Genomic DNA, 15,417 nt, shown 5'->3' on the forward strand with positions numbered 1-15,417 from the left:
GCTGAGGCTGGAGGCCAAGGACAGAGGCTGAGGGTGGAGGCTGAGGCTGGAGGCCAAGGGCAGAGGCTGAGGGTGGAGGCTGAGGCTGCAGGACAAGGGCAGAGGCTGAGGGTGGAAGCTGAGGTTGCAGGACAAGGGCAGAGGCTGAGGGTGGAGGCTGAGGCTGGAGGCCAAGGACAGCTGAGGGTGGAGGCTGAGGCTGGAGGCCAAGGACAGAGGCTGAGGGTGGAGGCTGAGGCTGGAGGCCAAGGGCAGAGACCGAGAGTGGAGGCTGAGGCTGGGCCTCCTGAGGTAGTCCTGCCCAGCAGCAGTCTGCGTAGCCCTGAGGGCTAGGCGGTGTTGGACCATGGTGCCTGCTGCCATCCTCAAGGGCCCAGTGGGCCAGAAGACCGGCCCCAGGCTCCAGAACCTGCCAGGGGAGGGAGTGCAGGAGCCTGTGTGCAGTGGAGGCAGTGGGAGGGGCGTGTGCTGCACCCCCGATGGATCCCTGTGGCAGGGCTGCATCCCTGAGCACTGGCTGCTTCCTGGGGTGCGGGGAGCTGGGGCTCTTCGGCCCTGGGCGGACTCGCAGTGGGCCGCCACCTGTGGGCTGTGTGCTGTGCGGTGTGGGAGCCCAGTGAGGGACCTCCACACACCCACACCCCAGGTGGCCTTCAGAGGCCCTGTGAGGGTATCTGCCTTGGGCCCCTCTGGGCACGGGGACATGGCCTGTGGCTGCCCTCCATGCGGGTCTCCCCCTGGGGCAGGCTGAGCTGGTTTCCCTTGCCACGGTGACCCTGTCCTCCTTGCCCCCCAGCCCTGCCCGGCCCCAACTACCTGGGCCCCTCTTCCCTGTGTGTGGGTGTAGGGAACGGGCTTGGAGACCTGAGCAGGAGTCTAGGTTGTGCTTGCCATCTTTCTAGGCCCTCAGGCTCACACTGCCTCCAGGCAGCCCTCCCAGATAGCTTAGCTTGCAGCCCTGGCTTCTTGTGTGTGTGCAGAAGGCCCGGGAGCAGAAGCACATCAGTCAGGGGTCAGCTGTGCCACCTTAGGCAGGCTCCTCGCTCTCGCTGAGCCTTCATTTCTTCCTGTCCAGCGGGGACAGGCCTGGGGGGTCACCTCAGTGGCCAGTTAGGACCCCATGAGGTCTCGCTGAGACCAGGTCTGACCTGAACTGATGGGCCTGGCATGGCAGGTGTGCTGGGTTGGGTGGCGGGGTCTTGAGGGGTCAGCTATGGGGGTGCTTGGTGGGAAGGCAGAAAACCTCCAGGGGCCACACGGAGGATGGACAGACAGAGGTCTCTGGGGCAGGGCGTGCACTTCAGCCAGCGTGACAGGACAGGAGGGGCTGGCCTGCCTCTGTCTACACCTGGGCTATCTGGTGAGCAGCAGACGAGCCGGGCTCCCCGAAGCCCTGGCTCAGCTGGGGGGTGGGGGCGGCCCAGAGCCCTAATTCGGGGGCCATCCTTACGCGTCGGGGAGCCTGTCATGCTGTCCGGGCTCCTCTGTTCCCGCATTTGGTGAGGGTCAGCTGTGCGGGGGCTCTTGTGGACCTGGTGCTGCAGGAGGGGGAGTCCCCGCTGTTCCCAGGACAGAAACAGCATCAGGGGGGCCCTTGGTGGTCACTTCAGCAGGAGGGTAACTTGGACGTGCCAGGCTGCATGCAGGAACTCTGTGCCCAGCCAGTGTGGTGCCCCCTTCTTGGGGACAGTGGGATCCCTGTGGCCTCAGGGACCAGACAACCCTCCTGTCTCAGGGCGCTGAGCCCCGGTCACACAGAGCCTGGCATGCGGCCAGCCCCGACATCTCCCCCACTCAGCGGGGCCCAGTCTTCCTCCTGGCCCCTTGGGGTTCTTGCAGGGTTTACCGCACTCAGAGCTTTGGCAAGGTGACCGCCCCTGGGGAGGCGGGGTGACCAGAGTCTAGAAGAGACGTGGAGGGCAATTTCCCATGGCCCCGAGACCCTGACGTCATGGAGGGGTGTCTGTGAGCCCCAGAATTGGGACCTGGGGAGGCTCCGCCGCTTTGCCAACCCCGTATCCTCTGAGTGAGGCCAGAGCGGCGCCCAGTGGCCATTCTGGGAACTGCAGGCTAGGGCTGCGGGGGCGGCTCTGCAGGTCCACCTGCTCTGAGCCTGGGGACCAGGCCGTGGGTGGCAGATGTGGCGGGTCTCAGAGCAAGGGGTCAGGGTGCTGAGGTTCAGGCCTCTGTGAGTCTGGGTGGGCTGGGGAGTCAGGGGTTCGGCTGGCCCCTGGGTGCAGCTGCTGGGTCAGGGTGAGCATGGGGGAGCAGGTCTGTGGAGTCTGCCCTGTAACCCCCTCTTCCTTGGCAGACGGCGCCCCCCTCAGCGAGCTCTCTTGGTCGTCCTCCCTGGCTGTGGTGGCCGTGTCCTTCTCCGGGCTCTTCACTGTCATCGCCCTCATGTTGGCCTGTCTGTGTTGTAAGAAGGGTGGCATCGGGTTCAAGGTGAGGGCTGGGGGGTCCGAGGGGGATGTGGACGGGATCCCAAGAGTCAGGCCCTCTTGTGCCCACTCAGTGCTGAGCTTCCCCCCTCCTGGAGTCACCTGCAGACCATATAGACCTGGGACCCCACAGCCTCTCCCCTGGGGGCTACTGCGAGCAGGAGGGGCTTGGAGGCTTTCAGGGACCCCCACCCACTATCTCCCCCATTTTGGGTCCTCTCTGTGTGGGCGTGACCTCTGAGTGCTGTGCACAGTTTGGGCACTCCGGGACAGTGAGGATGGGCCTTCTTGCAGGGGGCCCCGGGGGTTCCTGAGCCGGCGTGGGAGGGAGCTCGCTTCCCCGGAGGCCCCTGACTTCCTGGTGGAAGAAGTGCCCCCAATTACTCGAACCAGCAGCTGCCCAGACATGCTGCCCCCACACAAAAAACCACCTTGCCTGCTGGAGTCACCTTCCTTTGGGCGTCTTTTACCCCACAGGGAGGGGGCTGTGTGCCGGTTCTAGGAACTTCCGGGGTGACGGAGCTTCGGCTAAATGCACTGTCTTCACTAAGTCTGCCCCCGCCCCGGATTCCATTCCCAAGGGGCCTGGGCTGGATTCTAGGGCTGAGGCCCCTCCTGAGGATGGTGGCTGAGGGGCATCCCTGGGGGGCTGCCCCCCAATGTCCAGTTGCAGCTCTGAGAGGGGAGGACCAGGCGGAGAAGTTGGCGGCTGAGAACCCCGACCAGAGGCAACATCCACCGCCCCCCCCGCCCACGTGGGCTGAGTTCTTGCCGACTTAGCAAACAGTGCGCTGGCCTGTGGTCATTCCATGCCCGTCCCTCGCCCCCCCCGCCACAGCTGGAGGGCAGATTCCCGGGCCTGGTGAATTTAGGAGGGGCGGGCCGTCCTGTGGCCCCCATCAACGTCCATACTAAGTGGCCCACGCCCCAGCCGTGTCACTCCCAGTTTAGAGAAACAGCCCCTCTGCTCCGGAGCGCTGTGTCACAGAGGGGGCCTGCAGAGGCTGCCCTCCCAGATCCTCAGTGGCTCCATGGCAGGGCTGTGGCCCTGGGGACTGCGGGGTCTGTGCCCCTGCCCATGTTCCCTGCGCCCTGCCCTGCGGAAGCTGTCTTCCTGACCTGCAGGCACACCGCGGCGCGCCCGGCAGGATCCTGGGGCCAGAGCTGCGAGGTCATGGGGGTGGGCGTGGGGGACCTGGTATAGGTCAGCCCCCCCTCAGGGCGCTGCGAGAACAAGGCCCCAAACAAAGGCCAGCCCCGGCCCCTCCTACCCGTGCCCTCCTCACCTCCTGGAGAACATGGTGCCCAGAACATTCCAGCCCCAGCGCGCCTGGGTGGGCGGGCCTGCCTGCACCAGGGGCTTGGCCTGGTCTCTGGGGGCCCAGGGCTGGGCACCCCCGTGGAGCTTGCCGGGTGAAGGGTCCGGGCGGCGATGCTCACGCTGTCCTACTTGATCGCCCGCTCTGCTGGCACGATCCGGCGGGCTGCCAGGCGGCACCGTCAGGTATGGGCCGGGGCCAGGGCCGGGTCTGATGGGAGCGGATGGAGCTGCAGCTGCTGCGGATACCCCAGGGCCCCAAGGGTGGGCTCCGGGCCCCGGTGAGGGGAAGCATCGCAGGCACTGGTCCCCTTCCCCCTCTCTGGGTAGGGACCAGGACTGGCCCACAGGGATGCCAGCAGAGGGCTTCTGGGAGGAAGGAGCATCCCCGGGGCACGCAGGGCCGAGGGACAAACCTAAGCCCCCTGGCTCCCCGTCCACCCATCTGTCCACATGAGGGGGAGGGCTCTGGGCCTCAGTTTCCCCACCTGGGCAGCGGGCTTGTGGGCTCCAGGGATGGGAGCTGCTCTTGTTTCAGTAGGAGAGGATTTATGAGACTTTGGCTCTCCTCTGGAGTGTGCTCTGGACCTGGGGGGATGGGTCTTCCCCATAGACAGGTGCACCAGCCGCATTTCAAAATAGCAGTCCGGCCAGGTAGGGCCCAGCCCCAGGCTGCAGGGCCAGGCTCTTAAGGAGCCCTGGGAGCAGACCCCGCCTGGGTCAAGGTCCAGGGCAGCCTGCAGGCAGATGGCTGTGGAGGGCTGTGGGTGCCTGGCCTAGGGTTGGAGACGGGGGAGGGCTCCTTGTTCTGGGCACTCAGGAATGCTCCTTGTCTGGAAGGGGCAGGCTGGGGGGTGGGTGATGGAGCTCCTGTTCCCGCTCCCCAGCCCTGACTCTGAGGTTGGGATCACTGGCTGTTGAGGGGAGGGGTGGCAAAGAGGAGTTGGGGCAGACAGGATGGGCCTCTTGGTCTCCTGCCTCGGGCCCCACCCCTGCCCATGTGGGCCAGCATTGCCTGCTGTTGGGGGTGGGCTGGGCTGGGCAAGGTGCCCCCGCGCTTGAGGCCCCCCTCCCCATGCCTTTGGGTGGAAGATCACCCTCCCCTACAATCAACGCAGGACAAAGGCCAGCTCTCTGGCCCTCCGGACGGCTGGTGCCTCTGGGGGGAAGGGGGCTGGGAGCGGGGTGCGTTCTCTGCCCTGAGCAGTGAGAGGTTGGGGGGAAGGGGCGGCTAGCAGGTGCCCCAACTCTGGGTCAGGCTCCCAGCCCGCTCCACCCCCAGCTCCAGAAGAGGTGAGAGCTCGGTCCTTTCTGAGCTGGGCCTGCACCCGTCGGCCCTGCCCCCCAATCCCTGGAGCGCTGGAGTAACTGCCCGCCGGGCGCCCACCTACCGCTGCAGGAGTTTGAGAATGCCGAGGGGGACGAGTACGCCGCCGGCTTCTCGGCACAGGGCTCCCCTGCGACAGGGGCTCAGAACAGGCCAGACGTGTATGTCCTGCCGCTCACCGAGGTCTCCCTGCCCATGGCCAAGCAGCCGGGGCGCTCAGGTGAGTGAACCCCCCAGAGAGGCCCGGGCGGTGAGCACAAGGAGTGACTCAGGGTCTGGCCTGGCCTCCGGACTCAGCAGTCAGTGCTCCCAGGGAGAGGGCGGCCAAGGGCTGGGAGGTGCCCCCTTCTGGTGGGAGCAGGGGCACTGTGGACAGGCTTGGGTCAGCCTTCTGCCAGCCACCTCCCCCACCTAGGGGCTGCTGTGCAAAGGGGCAGTCCGAGCACCAGGGACAAGGGACTCCTCTGCTGTCCCTGGATTCCGGACCCCAGACAACCCCCACAGCGCCGGCTACGCGGGGACATGGGCTCCATTGTGCCCAGTGGGCGGGACCCACCTACTCAGGGAGGAGGGGCTCCTTGGGGCCCCCTCTGTGGGAAGGGCCCTGAATGGGCCTTTGACTTGGGCCTTGGGGAGCAGGCAGGGGCCTCTTCCCATGGCTTCCTTGCCCTGTCTCCCATTTGTTCCCCATCCTGGGCTCTCCCCCCTCCGCCCGCCCCCAACCAGGGTGACCACCCGCAGGGCAGATGTGGGTCCAAGCTTGAGAGAGTAGAGGTCAGTGTCCGGCTGGCCTTTGAACCCATCTTCCTGAGGCTGGTGCTGTGGGAACCTCTCGCTGTGGGGGTGGGGCTTCCGTGGCAGCCTAATCTCAGGTCCTCTCCCTGGAAGCTCCTAGGCTAGGCCCGTGCTGACCCCCAGCCCCTCCCACAGCACCGAGGGAAGGCGTCAGGCCCTGCGGGGGCTTAGGGGGCACCAGACCTGTGGTGCTGATGATGGGCAGGCCCTTCCCACCTGCTCGGTTCCACACCTTCAGGCCCATGACCTGGATGCTGCCCACTCGGAAGCCCGGACGTCATCAAGGCCCTGGTCTGGGTCCTCAGAGCAGCCCCCGGGGCCACCAGGGTGTCACCCCCCACTGTCCAGCCAGTGTCTCCTGGGGGGGACATCAGCGGTCAGGCAGGAGCCAGGGCCTGGGGCTCGAGGGCATGTGCATAGCTAAACAGCCCCTAAACCCCTGAAGGGAGGCATGCTGCTGCAGGAGGCCCCGGGACCTTCCTGGATGGCCGTGGGGGGTCTCTGGGCCTGTGCCGACCCTGGACACTGGTCACTAGTGGGGAGCCGGGGCTCATCCCAGGGGACACTGGTCCCCCCCCAGCCTGGGCCTGTTGCCCACAGGCAGTGTCCGGGACCCAGGCTTCTCCCACCCCTCAGGGGGCTGTCCCTGAGGGTGGGGATCCGGGGCCAGGAGACAGCAGCAACTGCTTGCTTTCTCCATTTCTGTAGCTCATGTCGCAGATCTGTAGGGTACCCCGTTTCTGGGGAGGGGAGAGATTTCAGGTGATGTGGGGGGACAGCCCACGTGGACGTCAAGGGTTAAAAACCTGAGTGACAAGGGCCACCCCTCGAGACTGTGGAGGATAGTACAGGGGGAGGAACCCTGAGGCTCAGGGCCCAGTGGGACCCCCCTAAATACCACTCAGCGTCAAGGTCAACATTCCCCGGGACCAGCCCCCCATCCCTGGGGTGCTCCTGGCGTTCTAGGCCCAGCCCTGTCCCCCTATGCCCTCAGGGCGGTTGGCGTGGGAGCAGAATTCGGGGAATCCCTGGGGCACGGGGCGTGAGTGGGCTCGGCAGCCCTGGCCCTTCCTCCGGGGCCCTCGCTGACCCTTCCTCCCTGCTGACCTCACCCAGCTCAGGCTGCAGGAGAATGGGCCCAGTGTGTTCCGTACAGGGCTGTGCCAAGCAGCCTCCGACAAAGGAGCCTTTGGTGAGCCTGGTGCTGGAATGCCAGCCTGTGGCAAGGGTGAGGGGACGGGCCGCTCGGGTGCCCTCCTCCCCACCGGCTTGGCCCCGGCCACACTGCCCGCCTGGCATTGCCTTGTGCGCCGATCTTGGCTCCAGGCCCCGTCGTCTTCAGCCTGGCGTGTCCCTGTAGTTTAGGGACCAGCCTTCCCACACCCACCCAGAAAGATGCCCGGATGCGGCGTGCAGGCCCACGGCTCCCTGGGGCAACAGGGACCCGGCTCCTGATGGTAGTCCCCAGCCGTGGCCCCACTCTGGGGGGCTTAGGGCAGCTCCCCTGAACAGGCTGAGTGGGCAGCCTCTGGAGGGGCCCGGGAAGGGCAGATGGGGGCAGCGACAGCCCGACCTGGGGTTCCTGAGCCCCCCGCCCTGTTACAGTGCAGCTCCTCAGGTCCACAGACCTGGGCCGGCACAGCCTCTTGTACCTGGAGGAGGTGGGCCACGGCTGGTTCGGGAAGGTGAGTTGCTGACCCTGGGTAGGGGGATGGGGGATGCTGACACCGCGGGCCCCCTCTCTTGCCTGGCAGGCAGAGGGGCAGGGTGGAGACCTGCTTCTCCTGGGGGCTGCCCCAGCCCTGGGGTCCCGTTTCCTGCTGTCCCCTCCTGGGATGTCCCTTCTGTGCAGGCCCTGGGATCAGATGCTGGGAGGCACCTCTGAGAGGGCTGGGTTGGGGGACAGTGTCTTCGCCCTGGCTTCTCCCTGATCCCCAGCCTGGGGGTCCCCTCTTCCTCACGGCAGACCCCCAGAGAGAGCTGAGAACAGCTGGGGGCCTCGGGATGACCACACAAGAGAGAATGTTACGGCCGGGAGGGGAACCCCTCTTGCAGAGGGGCAAAGCGAGGCTTCCAGGTTCGGGGCTGGGCGGGGGTTAGCGAGGAGGAGCAGGGATGGAGGCTGCGCCCGCCCCCACAGGTGTTCCTGGGGGAGGTGAACTCGGGCCTCAGTAGCACGCAGGTGGTGGTGAAGGAGCTGAAGGCCAGTGCAAGTGTGCAGGAGCAGGCGCAGTTCCTGGAGGAGGCGCAGCCCTACAGGTGGGTGGCCCCTGGGCGGGCTCGTGGGGGGCCCTGGGAACAAAGGCAAGCTCTGTGCTGTCCTGCTCCTCCCCCACCCCTGCAGAGCCAGCCCCCTCCCCGCCCGCCCGCCCCCTCCTGCCCTGAGTCCCAGTCAGGAGGGCCGCCTGTTGGCTCCTTCAGGGCCCTGCAGCACAGCAACCTGATCCAGTGCCTGGCGCAGTGCGCGGAGGCGACGCCCCACCTGCTGGTGATGGAGTTCTGCCCCATGGTGAGTGCCGCCCCCCTGCACCGGCCCCCCCCGCCCCCGCCCCCGCCCCGGCACAGGCTGCTCAGCAGGAGGGCCCAGCCTCCCCACGAGGCTGATCGGCTGAGCTGGGAGCCCTCGTCCCCATCCTGTGGCCCTTACGTTCCCCCCGCAGTGGGACCTGGGGCACGCCCCGCCGCCTCCTCGAGGCGGCCTGCGCGGTAATCTCAGCTGCTGCGTCCGCGACCCCGCTGCACTCCAGGGTCAGCCCAGCCGCCTGTCCAGGGCAGAGAGGCTCTCCTGTGAGCCGCTCACCTCCGCCTCCTAGGCCTCACGTGGCCTGTTTAACTCCCGGGGGCATGACACCACCTGCAAGATGCCCCCCGGGCCCCCACTGTCTGCTGCCGTGACCTCCTGGGGCTTCCCCAGGACGGCTGGGCCCTTTCTGGAGCCGGGCGGTGTCAGCAGGTCGGGGATCGCCAGCGGGCCGCCGGGTCCTCTGCCCCGTGCTCCCACCAGGCTCGGCGTCGCTGCTCATGTGGCCTGTCTGCTTGGCAGGCACATGGGCCCGGTGGTCTGTACCCAGGACGTGGTCTGCAGGGACCGCAGAGAAAGCGCCCTCTGCCCGTGGGGTTGTGCTGGGGGGCAGACTCAGGGTGGGGGGGGCCGCTGTGAGCAGGCCCTATGTGGGGAGGGAGGGGTGGGGTGGCGGGCTTACGGGGTCCCTGCTCCCCGCCGGCCGGTGATGATGCCGCCCCTCTTGGCAGGGGGACCTCAAGGGCTACCTGCGAAGCTGCCGGGTGGCGGAGTCCATGGCGCCCGACCCCCTCACCCTGCAGCGCATGGCCTGCGAGCTGGCCTGTGGGGTCCTGCACCTGCATCGTCACAACTACGTGCACAGGTGAGGCGGGGCGGGGCTGCTGGCTCTCTGCGGCCTCTGCCCCTGCACAAACAGCACCAGCCTTGGGGGTTGTGTGAGGGTTCGCTGGGTTCGTCTTTATTCAGCCTTTAGGGACCGCGGTGCGAAGGCATCTGCTGAAATGGAAGACAGACGGGGGCGAGGGGGTGCGGCGGACACCTGCTTCGGCAGGACGTCAGGCCCAAGGCCCATCCTCTGACCCCGGGGCGGCCAGAGCCACCCGGTGGCCCCACACTGGCCCCTGCTCGCCTCTGTGTCCTGTAGGCCCCCCCGGGGGCGGGTTGGCTCTGTCCTGCTTCCCACCCTGGCCCAGATGGACCAGGGTGCCCCGCCAGCTCTGGACGCCGCACGGGCCGCCCTCCCCAGCCACGTCCTGGTGCCCCCGGACGCCGCACGGGCCGTCCTCCCCAACAACATCCTGGTGCTGAGTGATGACACATGTAACTCCAGCATCAGTGATTTTGTTGAAGAGGGCAGCTGCCAGCCTCCCGACCTGCCCGCCGGGCCCACCCAGCCCCGAGCACAGGCCCGTCCGCGGCCCCTGGCGGATGTGCGCTGACCCCACGTTTGCCGTAGTGCCCTGGGCCCCCAGACAGCCCTGTGGCCGCCGAGCAGGCAGGGGAGAGGCCCGCAGCCCAAGGCCAGCCACTGTCCTGCAGTGGGGGTGGCGTCACTCCCCGCCTCTACCCTGTCCTGGGACAGGAGGGGGGCCCAGCCCTGTGTGAGCCGGACAGGGTCAGGATCCCCTGGGAGACTTGGGATCTCAGTGTCCCCACTGCTGAGGGTGAGGGGATAGTGGGCGGGAAGAAGGACTGCAGTGTCCCTGGCTGGCTCGCCTCCGAGGGGTGGCTTAGCGGGCTGGTGGGAAAGAAGCAGGGGCAACGGCTGAGGTCAGGAGGGAGGTCCAGCAATGGGAGGGCCGTGCCTTCGCTGAGGGCCCCGTGGCACGCTCCGGCCTCTTCTGGACTGTGACATTTGAGGCCCTGTCCACGTGAGCCCTCCAGCGCACCGGGTGCCCGGCGAGGGCCTGGGGCCACGGGCGGACAGGCTGCCGCTCAGATGCCCCTTCCCGCCCACTCGTGACAATGCCCTTGGCGACAAGCGGTCCAGCCCCTCTGTGCCCCGGATGCCCCCAGCCTGGCCCTGCCACTGACCCCCACCCTCCCGCCCTCCAGTGACCTGGCCCTGAGGAACTGCCTGCTCACAGCCGACCTGACAGTGAAAATCGGCGACTACGGCCTGTCCCACGGCAAATACAGGGTAAGGCGGCGGGGCCGAGCTGGGGGTCAGGGCCAGCGCCCGGCAGCCCGTGGTAGCCTTGTCCCCTGTGCCCGCAGGAGGACTACTTCGTGACGGCCGACCAGCTGTGGGTGCCGCTGCGCTGGATCGCGCCCGAGCTGGTGGACGAGGTGCACTGCAACCTGCTGGTGGTGGACCAGACCAAGGCCAGCAACGTGTGGTGAGTGAGAGCCGGGCGGCGAGTGGGGGCCGGGAGGGGAGTGAGGGCCCCAGGGGCGCTGCAGGGACACGCACGCAGGCCTTGCCTTGGTTGTCGTCCAGTGCCGCCGGACCTTGCGGCTGCTGGGCTACATGCACGTGCATGTCCGGCGAAGGCACGGGGCCCGCAGGCCCGCCGGGCAGCAGGCCCCGAGCCCCACCTGCCTTACTTGTGCGATGACCCGCTTATCTGTCCAGCCTCGTTGCTCTGTGGGAGGTGGTTACTTCTGGCTCCAGGGGAGTTCATGGGGCTGCTGGGGCCACCTGCAGCTGCCTGGTACCAGTGGCCCATGGGCCTGCCCCTCCCGGGATCCCCTGACACCCAAAGTCGCCAGGGTCCGAGTACACGTTCAGGTTGGAAAGCCCGCTGGGAGTGGAACGGGCTCTCCGGATGAGACGTGGGGCCTCAGCGTGGCACCTGCTCTCTGCGCAGGGGGCTGGAGCGCTCCTGTGACCGTAATCTGGAGGCGCCCCCCCATCCTGAGCACCCAGAGCCAAGCAGGGCACAGAGGGGGCACTCAGACCCAGTACTCAGCCTCCGGGGGCTCTGCCATGGTGGTCTCCGTCCCTGACTAGCCTCTCCTCCCCACCCCACCTGCTGCCCAGCTCCCCAGGCCCGTCTGGTGTCCCTCTGCTCCCAGTGAGCCCTCAGAGCCTGGATCCGTGGACCCCCCTCCTTCCTGAGCACACCCGAGGCCTTTACCCACAGTCCATCACCGCTCCATCCCCTCGCTTCCCCCACTGGCCCGGCCTGCTGCACGCTGACGGGGGTCCTCCAAACGGCTCTGGTCCAGGCCACCTGACTCGTCTGTTGCCACATTTGATCTGTTCCTCGTGCTCCCGGTCTCCCGGGACAGCCTGGGTGGGGTCCCAGGGAGCTGGGTGAAGCACACTGGACGGAACCCTGCATGCTCTGGCTGCCCCTGCCCATTCCCTGGGCCCACCCTCCCTCAGCCTCACGGCCTTGGCACCACCGGTACCCTAGGACTGGGAGCTTCACCCCGGTAGCTGTTAGCCCTGCTACGGTGTCTGGCCTTCACCGTGGCTGTGGAGTGAATACGTGAGCAAGTGAATGGACTTGGGTTTGTGGAAAGGCCTGTGTGGCTTTTATTTGCCTAGATGACCCGGGCACAGACTTGGGCCTCGCCGGGGGGGCGTGTCCTGCCAGCTGACGGAAGGAAGGGGCTGTCCTTTGGGAGGGGCGTCCCTAGGATGCCGGTGTGATGACGGGAGCTGCCCTGTGGTGGCCGAGGCTCTGAGATCCCCCCTGATGGCTGTCACCTCGGCAGGTCCCTGGGCGTGAGCATCTGGGAGCTCTTTGAGCTGGGCGCACAACCCTACCCTCAGCACTCCGACCGGCAGGTGCTGGCCTACGCCGTCCGGGAGCAGCAGCTCAAGCTCCCCAAGCCCCAGCTGCAGCTGACTCTGTCCGACCGCTGGTGAGGACCTGTGAGGCCAGGCCGGGTGCAGGGGCCCCAGCAGGAAGGGCAAGACCAAGGGGGTGCTCTGAGTCTGACCGCCTGGGTTTCCGGCTCACGCTGGCTCCCCTCTGGCCAGCAGTGACCTTTGGGACCTATCCTGTTGTCCCCCGCGGAAGCGGTCTCTTTACCCCAAACACAAACTCACCTGCAGCCAGGGGTGGAGATGAGCTGAGAAGGGTGCTCCGCCCACTGAGGGCTCCCAAACCTCGGAGCCCACCTTGGAAGATTTGGGGTCTCCCATAACAAGTTGGAGGTTCTCTTCCCTGTCCTTAAGGGACTCTGAGTGGAAGGGGACGAGCCCTTCCTGCGGAGGGCGGTCTGCTCATCCCTCCGGGGACTGGGGTCCTGGCTGGGCCGCGCCGGGGTGGGGGGTGGGGCTGGGGGTGGGCGGGGCCCGCTGGGCTGAGCCCAGGGCCTCCTTCCCGCAGGTACGAGGTGATGCAGTTCTGTTGGCTGCAGCCTGAGCAGCGGCCCACGGCCGAGGAGGTGCACCTGCTCTTGTCCTACCTCTGCGCCAAGGGCGCCACTGAGGCCGAGGAAGAGTTCGAGCGGCGCTGGCGCTCCCTGCGGCCGGGTGGGGGTGGCGCGGGCCCCGGGCTCGCAGGCCTGGCTCTGGGGGGCGCGGGCGAGCTTGCGGCCGCCTCGTCCTTCCCGCTGCTGGAGCAGTTCGCGGGCGACGGCTTCCATGCGGACGGGGATGACGTGCTGACGGTGACGGAGACGAGCCGCGGCCTCAACTTCGAGTACAAGTGGGAAGCGGGCCGCGGGGCCGAGGCCTTCCCGCCGCCAGGGGGCGCAGCGAGCCCCAGCCGCGCCGCGCGCCCGCAGGAGCTCTGCGCCCCCGACGGCGCGCCCCCGGGCGTGGTGCCCGTGCTCAGCGCGCACAGCCCCTCGGTGGGTAGCGAGTATTTCATCCGGCTGGAGGAGCCCACACCCGCCGCTGGCCACGATCCTGACTGCGCCGGCTGCACCCCCGGCCCCCACGCCGTGGACCTGCTCCCCAATGGCGCTGACCAGGACGACTCTGAGGGCAGCGCGGACGCCTCATTGGCCGTGGAGCCGCCCCCTGGGGGGCCCTGGGGCCACTGTGACTACTACCTGCACGGGAGCCATGCCCGGGGCCCGCCCCGCACCCTGAGCTCTCCCTCACGGGGGACCCTCATGCCGGCGGAGCCCAGGGAGGAGGACGGCGACTGGGGCTCAGCTGCCTTCTGCCCACCCTTCTTGGAGGACCCGCTGGGCACATCCCCCTCGGGGAGCTCTGGGGCCCAGCTGTCCCCGGGTGGGGAGGAGATGGGGGAGGCGGAGGAATGCAGGGCTGCCCAGCGCAGACACTGGAGTTCTAACGTGTCCACTAACAACAACAGTGGCAGCCGGGCACCAGGTTCCTGGGACCCGGGATATGTGGGTGGCTGCATGGGCTGCTGCCCCAGCACAGACCACACCCTACAGGCCGTCCCCGAGCTGGGCTGTCCCCTGGCCCTGGAGGACACCAGAGAGCCTCTCCTTGGGCCACAGGGGGCCTCCTCTGGCCAGGAGCTCGGCCGTTGCCTGGGCCTCCCTCATCTGTGTCCTGCTGGGGGCCTGGCACCTGCCACTTGCCTGGTGCCATCCTCCCGGACACAGGCGGCCATAAGCTGGGGTGACAGCCCCCAGACAGAGCCCAGGCTTGCTGAGGAGGCTGAGGGCTCTGCCAGACCTCAACGGCCCCTTCCCTCCATCCCAGCCCCGTCCCAAGAGGGAGCCCTGCTTCCTGCCGAGGAGGCCAGTGGCCTCGCCGCCCTGCCTGCCTTGCCCGTGCCTGCTGGCGGCTGGGAGGCTGCCTCTGAGGTAGCCCAGGGCCTGGACAGCTGCACTGGTTCCCCTGAGCTGGAAGAGCCAGTCAGTGAGGGCAAGGACATGACAGAGGCCACTCCCGGCAATTTGTCCAGTGATGGCCCTCCAGCGGAGAAGCCGGACGTGACGCCGGCCTTCCGCTCCCTGCAGAAGCAGGTGGGGACCCCCGACTCCGTGGACTCCCTGGATATCCCACCTTCCGCCAGCGATGGTGGTGGCTGTGAGGTCTTCAGCCCGTCAGTTACTGGCACTCCTGGCGGGCAGCCCCGAGCCCTGGACAGTGGCTATGACACGGAGAACTACGAGTCCCCTGAGTTTGTGCTCAAGGAAGCACATGAGCCCTGTGAGCCCGAGGCCTTTGGGGAGCTGGTCTCTGAGGGTGAGAGCCCCGGGCCCGAGACTCAGCTCTCCACCTCCCTTGGAAGCCTTGGCGAGAAAAACCCCTACCGTGACTCAGCCTACTTTTCCGACCTCGATACGGAGCCCGAGTCCACCTCGGGCCCCCAGGAGAAGGGAGGATGTGCCCTGGCCCGCAGGCTAGAGCTGGACCTGGAGAGCCCTGGGCTGCAGTCCGCACAGCCCTCCCCTGAGTCTGGGGTTCCCGGGGGGGCACAGGGCACTGGCCCCAGGGAGGTGCCCCCGCTGCTCTTGCCGCCGCCAGACAACTCTTCTCCAGAGCCCAGCAGCACCTGCCCAGAGAGCCCTAGACTGGAGCCTCCCTGGCCCCAAGGCCCTGCGCAAGGGCCTCCAGGGCCCAGCCCCCAGCGCTCCAAGGTTTTCCTGCTGACCCCAGTCCCACTGAGCTCAGAGAGCCACCGCCCGGACCTCCAGGAGGCCCCAGGACTGCTTTCTGGGCCAGCCCAGCAGGATCAGACGGGGGGCCCCGGCGCCCCCAGAACCCCACTCTGCCTGGCCTCGCCGGGACTGCCCGCAGACCCGGAGGGCCGGGCGGAGGAGGAGGAGGAGGACAGCGAGGACAGCGACGAGTCGGATGAGGAGCTGCGCTGCTACAGCATCCAGGAGCCCAGCGAGGAGAGCGAGGAGGAGGCGCCCCCGGTGCCCGTGGTGGTGGCCGAGAGCCAGAGCGCGCGCAACCTGCGCAGCCTGCTCAAGATGCCCAGCCTGTTGTCTGAGGCCTTCTGCGAGGACCTGGAGCGCAAGAAGAAAGCCGTGTCCTTCTTCGACGACGTCACCGTCTACCTCTTCGACCAGGTGGGCGGCCGCTCCGGGCTCTGCGCGGGGGATGTGGGTCCCCCAGGGGATGGGGAGCCGTGGGAGCCGCTGGCGACCCGGGCCACGTGCTGCTCTGACCTTCCAG

At 67.8% G+C, this 15,417-nt stretch overlaps 1 protein-coding gene across 10 annotated transcripts in view; it reads left to right on the forward strand.

Moving 5' to 3' along the window:
- The window catches only part of AATK (apoptosis associated tyrosine kinase), a 30,760-nt gene that overhangs the window by 13,637 nt on the left and 1,706 nt on the right, over positions 1 to 15,417 (forward strand). For 5 of the 10 annotated variants that reach the window (XM_081804294.1, XM_081804297.1, XM_081804292.1 and 2 more), the window contains exons 2-11: positions 2,312 to 2,445; positions 5,159 to 5,306; positions 7,487 to 7,566; positions 8,022 to 8,140; positions 8,303 to 8,390; positions 9,134 to 9,267; positions 10,461 to 10,545; positions 10,623 to 10,744; positions 12,072 to 12,221; positions 12,692 to 15,311. In XM_081804294.1, coding sequence (XP_081660420.1) covers positions 2,312 to 2,445; positions 5,159 to 5,306; positions 7,487 to 7,566; positions 8,022 to 8,140; positions 8,303 to 8,390; positions 9,134 to 9,267; positions 10,461 to 10,545; positions 10,623 to 10,744; positions 12,072 to 12,221; positions 12,692 to 15,311 — 3,680 coding nt within the window. Of the gene's footprint in view, positions 1 to 2,311; positions 2,446 to 3,108; positions 3,946 to 5,041; positions 5,307 to 7,486; positions 7,567 to 8,021; positions 8,141 to 8,302; positions 8,391 to 9,133; positions 9,268 to 10,460; positions 10,546 to 10,622; positions 10,745 to 12,071; positions 12,222 to 12,691; positions 15,312 to 15,417 lie in introns of all 10 variants that reach the window. The other 5 variants (XM_081804300.1, XM_081804301.1, XM_081804295.1 and 2 more) reach the window with 4 other exon arrangements.

The sequence above is a fragment of the Leptonychotes weddellii genome, chromosome 15, assembly GCF_054177405.1.
Source record: "Leptonychotes weddellii isolate Sample4059 chromosome 15, ASM5417740v2, whole genome shotgun sequence".
NCBI classification, from domain to species: Eukaryota; Metazoa; Chordata; class Mammalia; order Carnivora; family Phocidae; genus Leptonychotes; species Leptonychotes weddellii.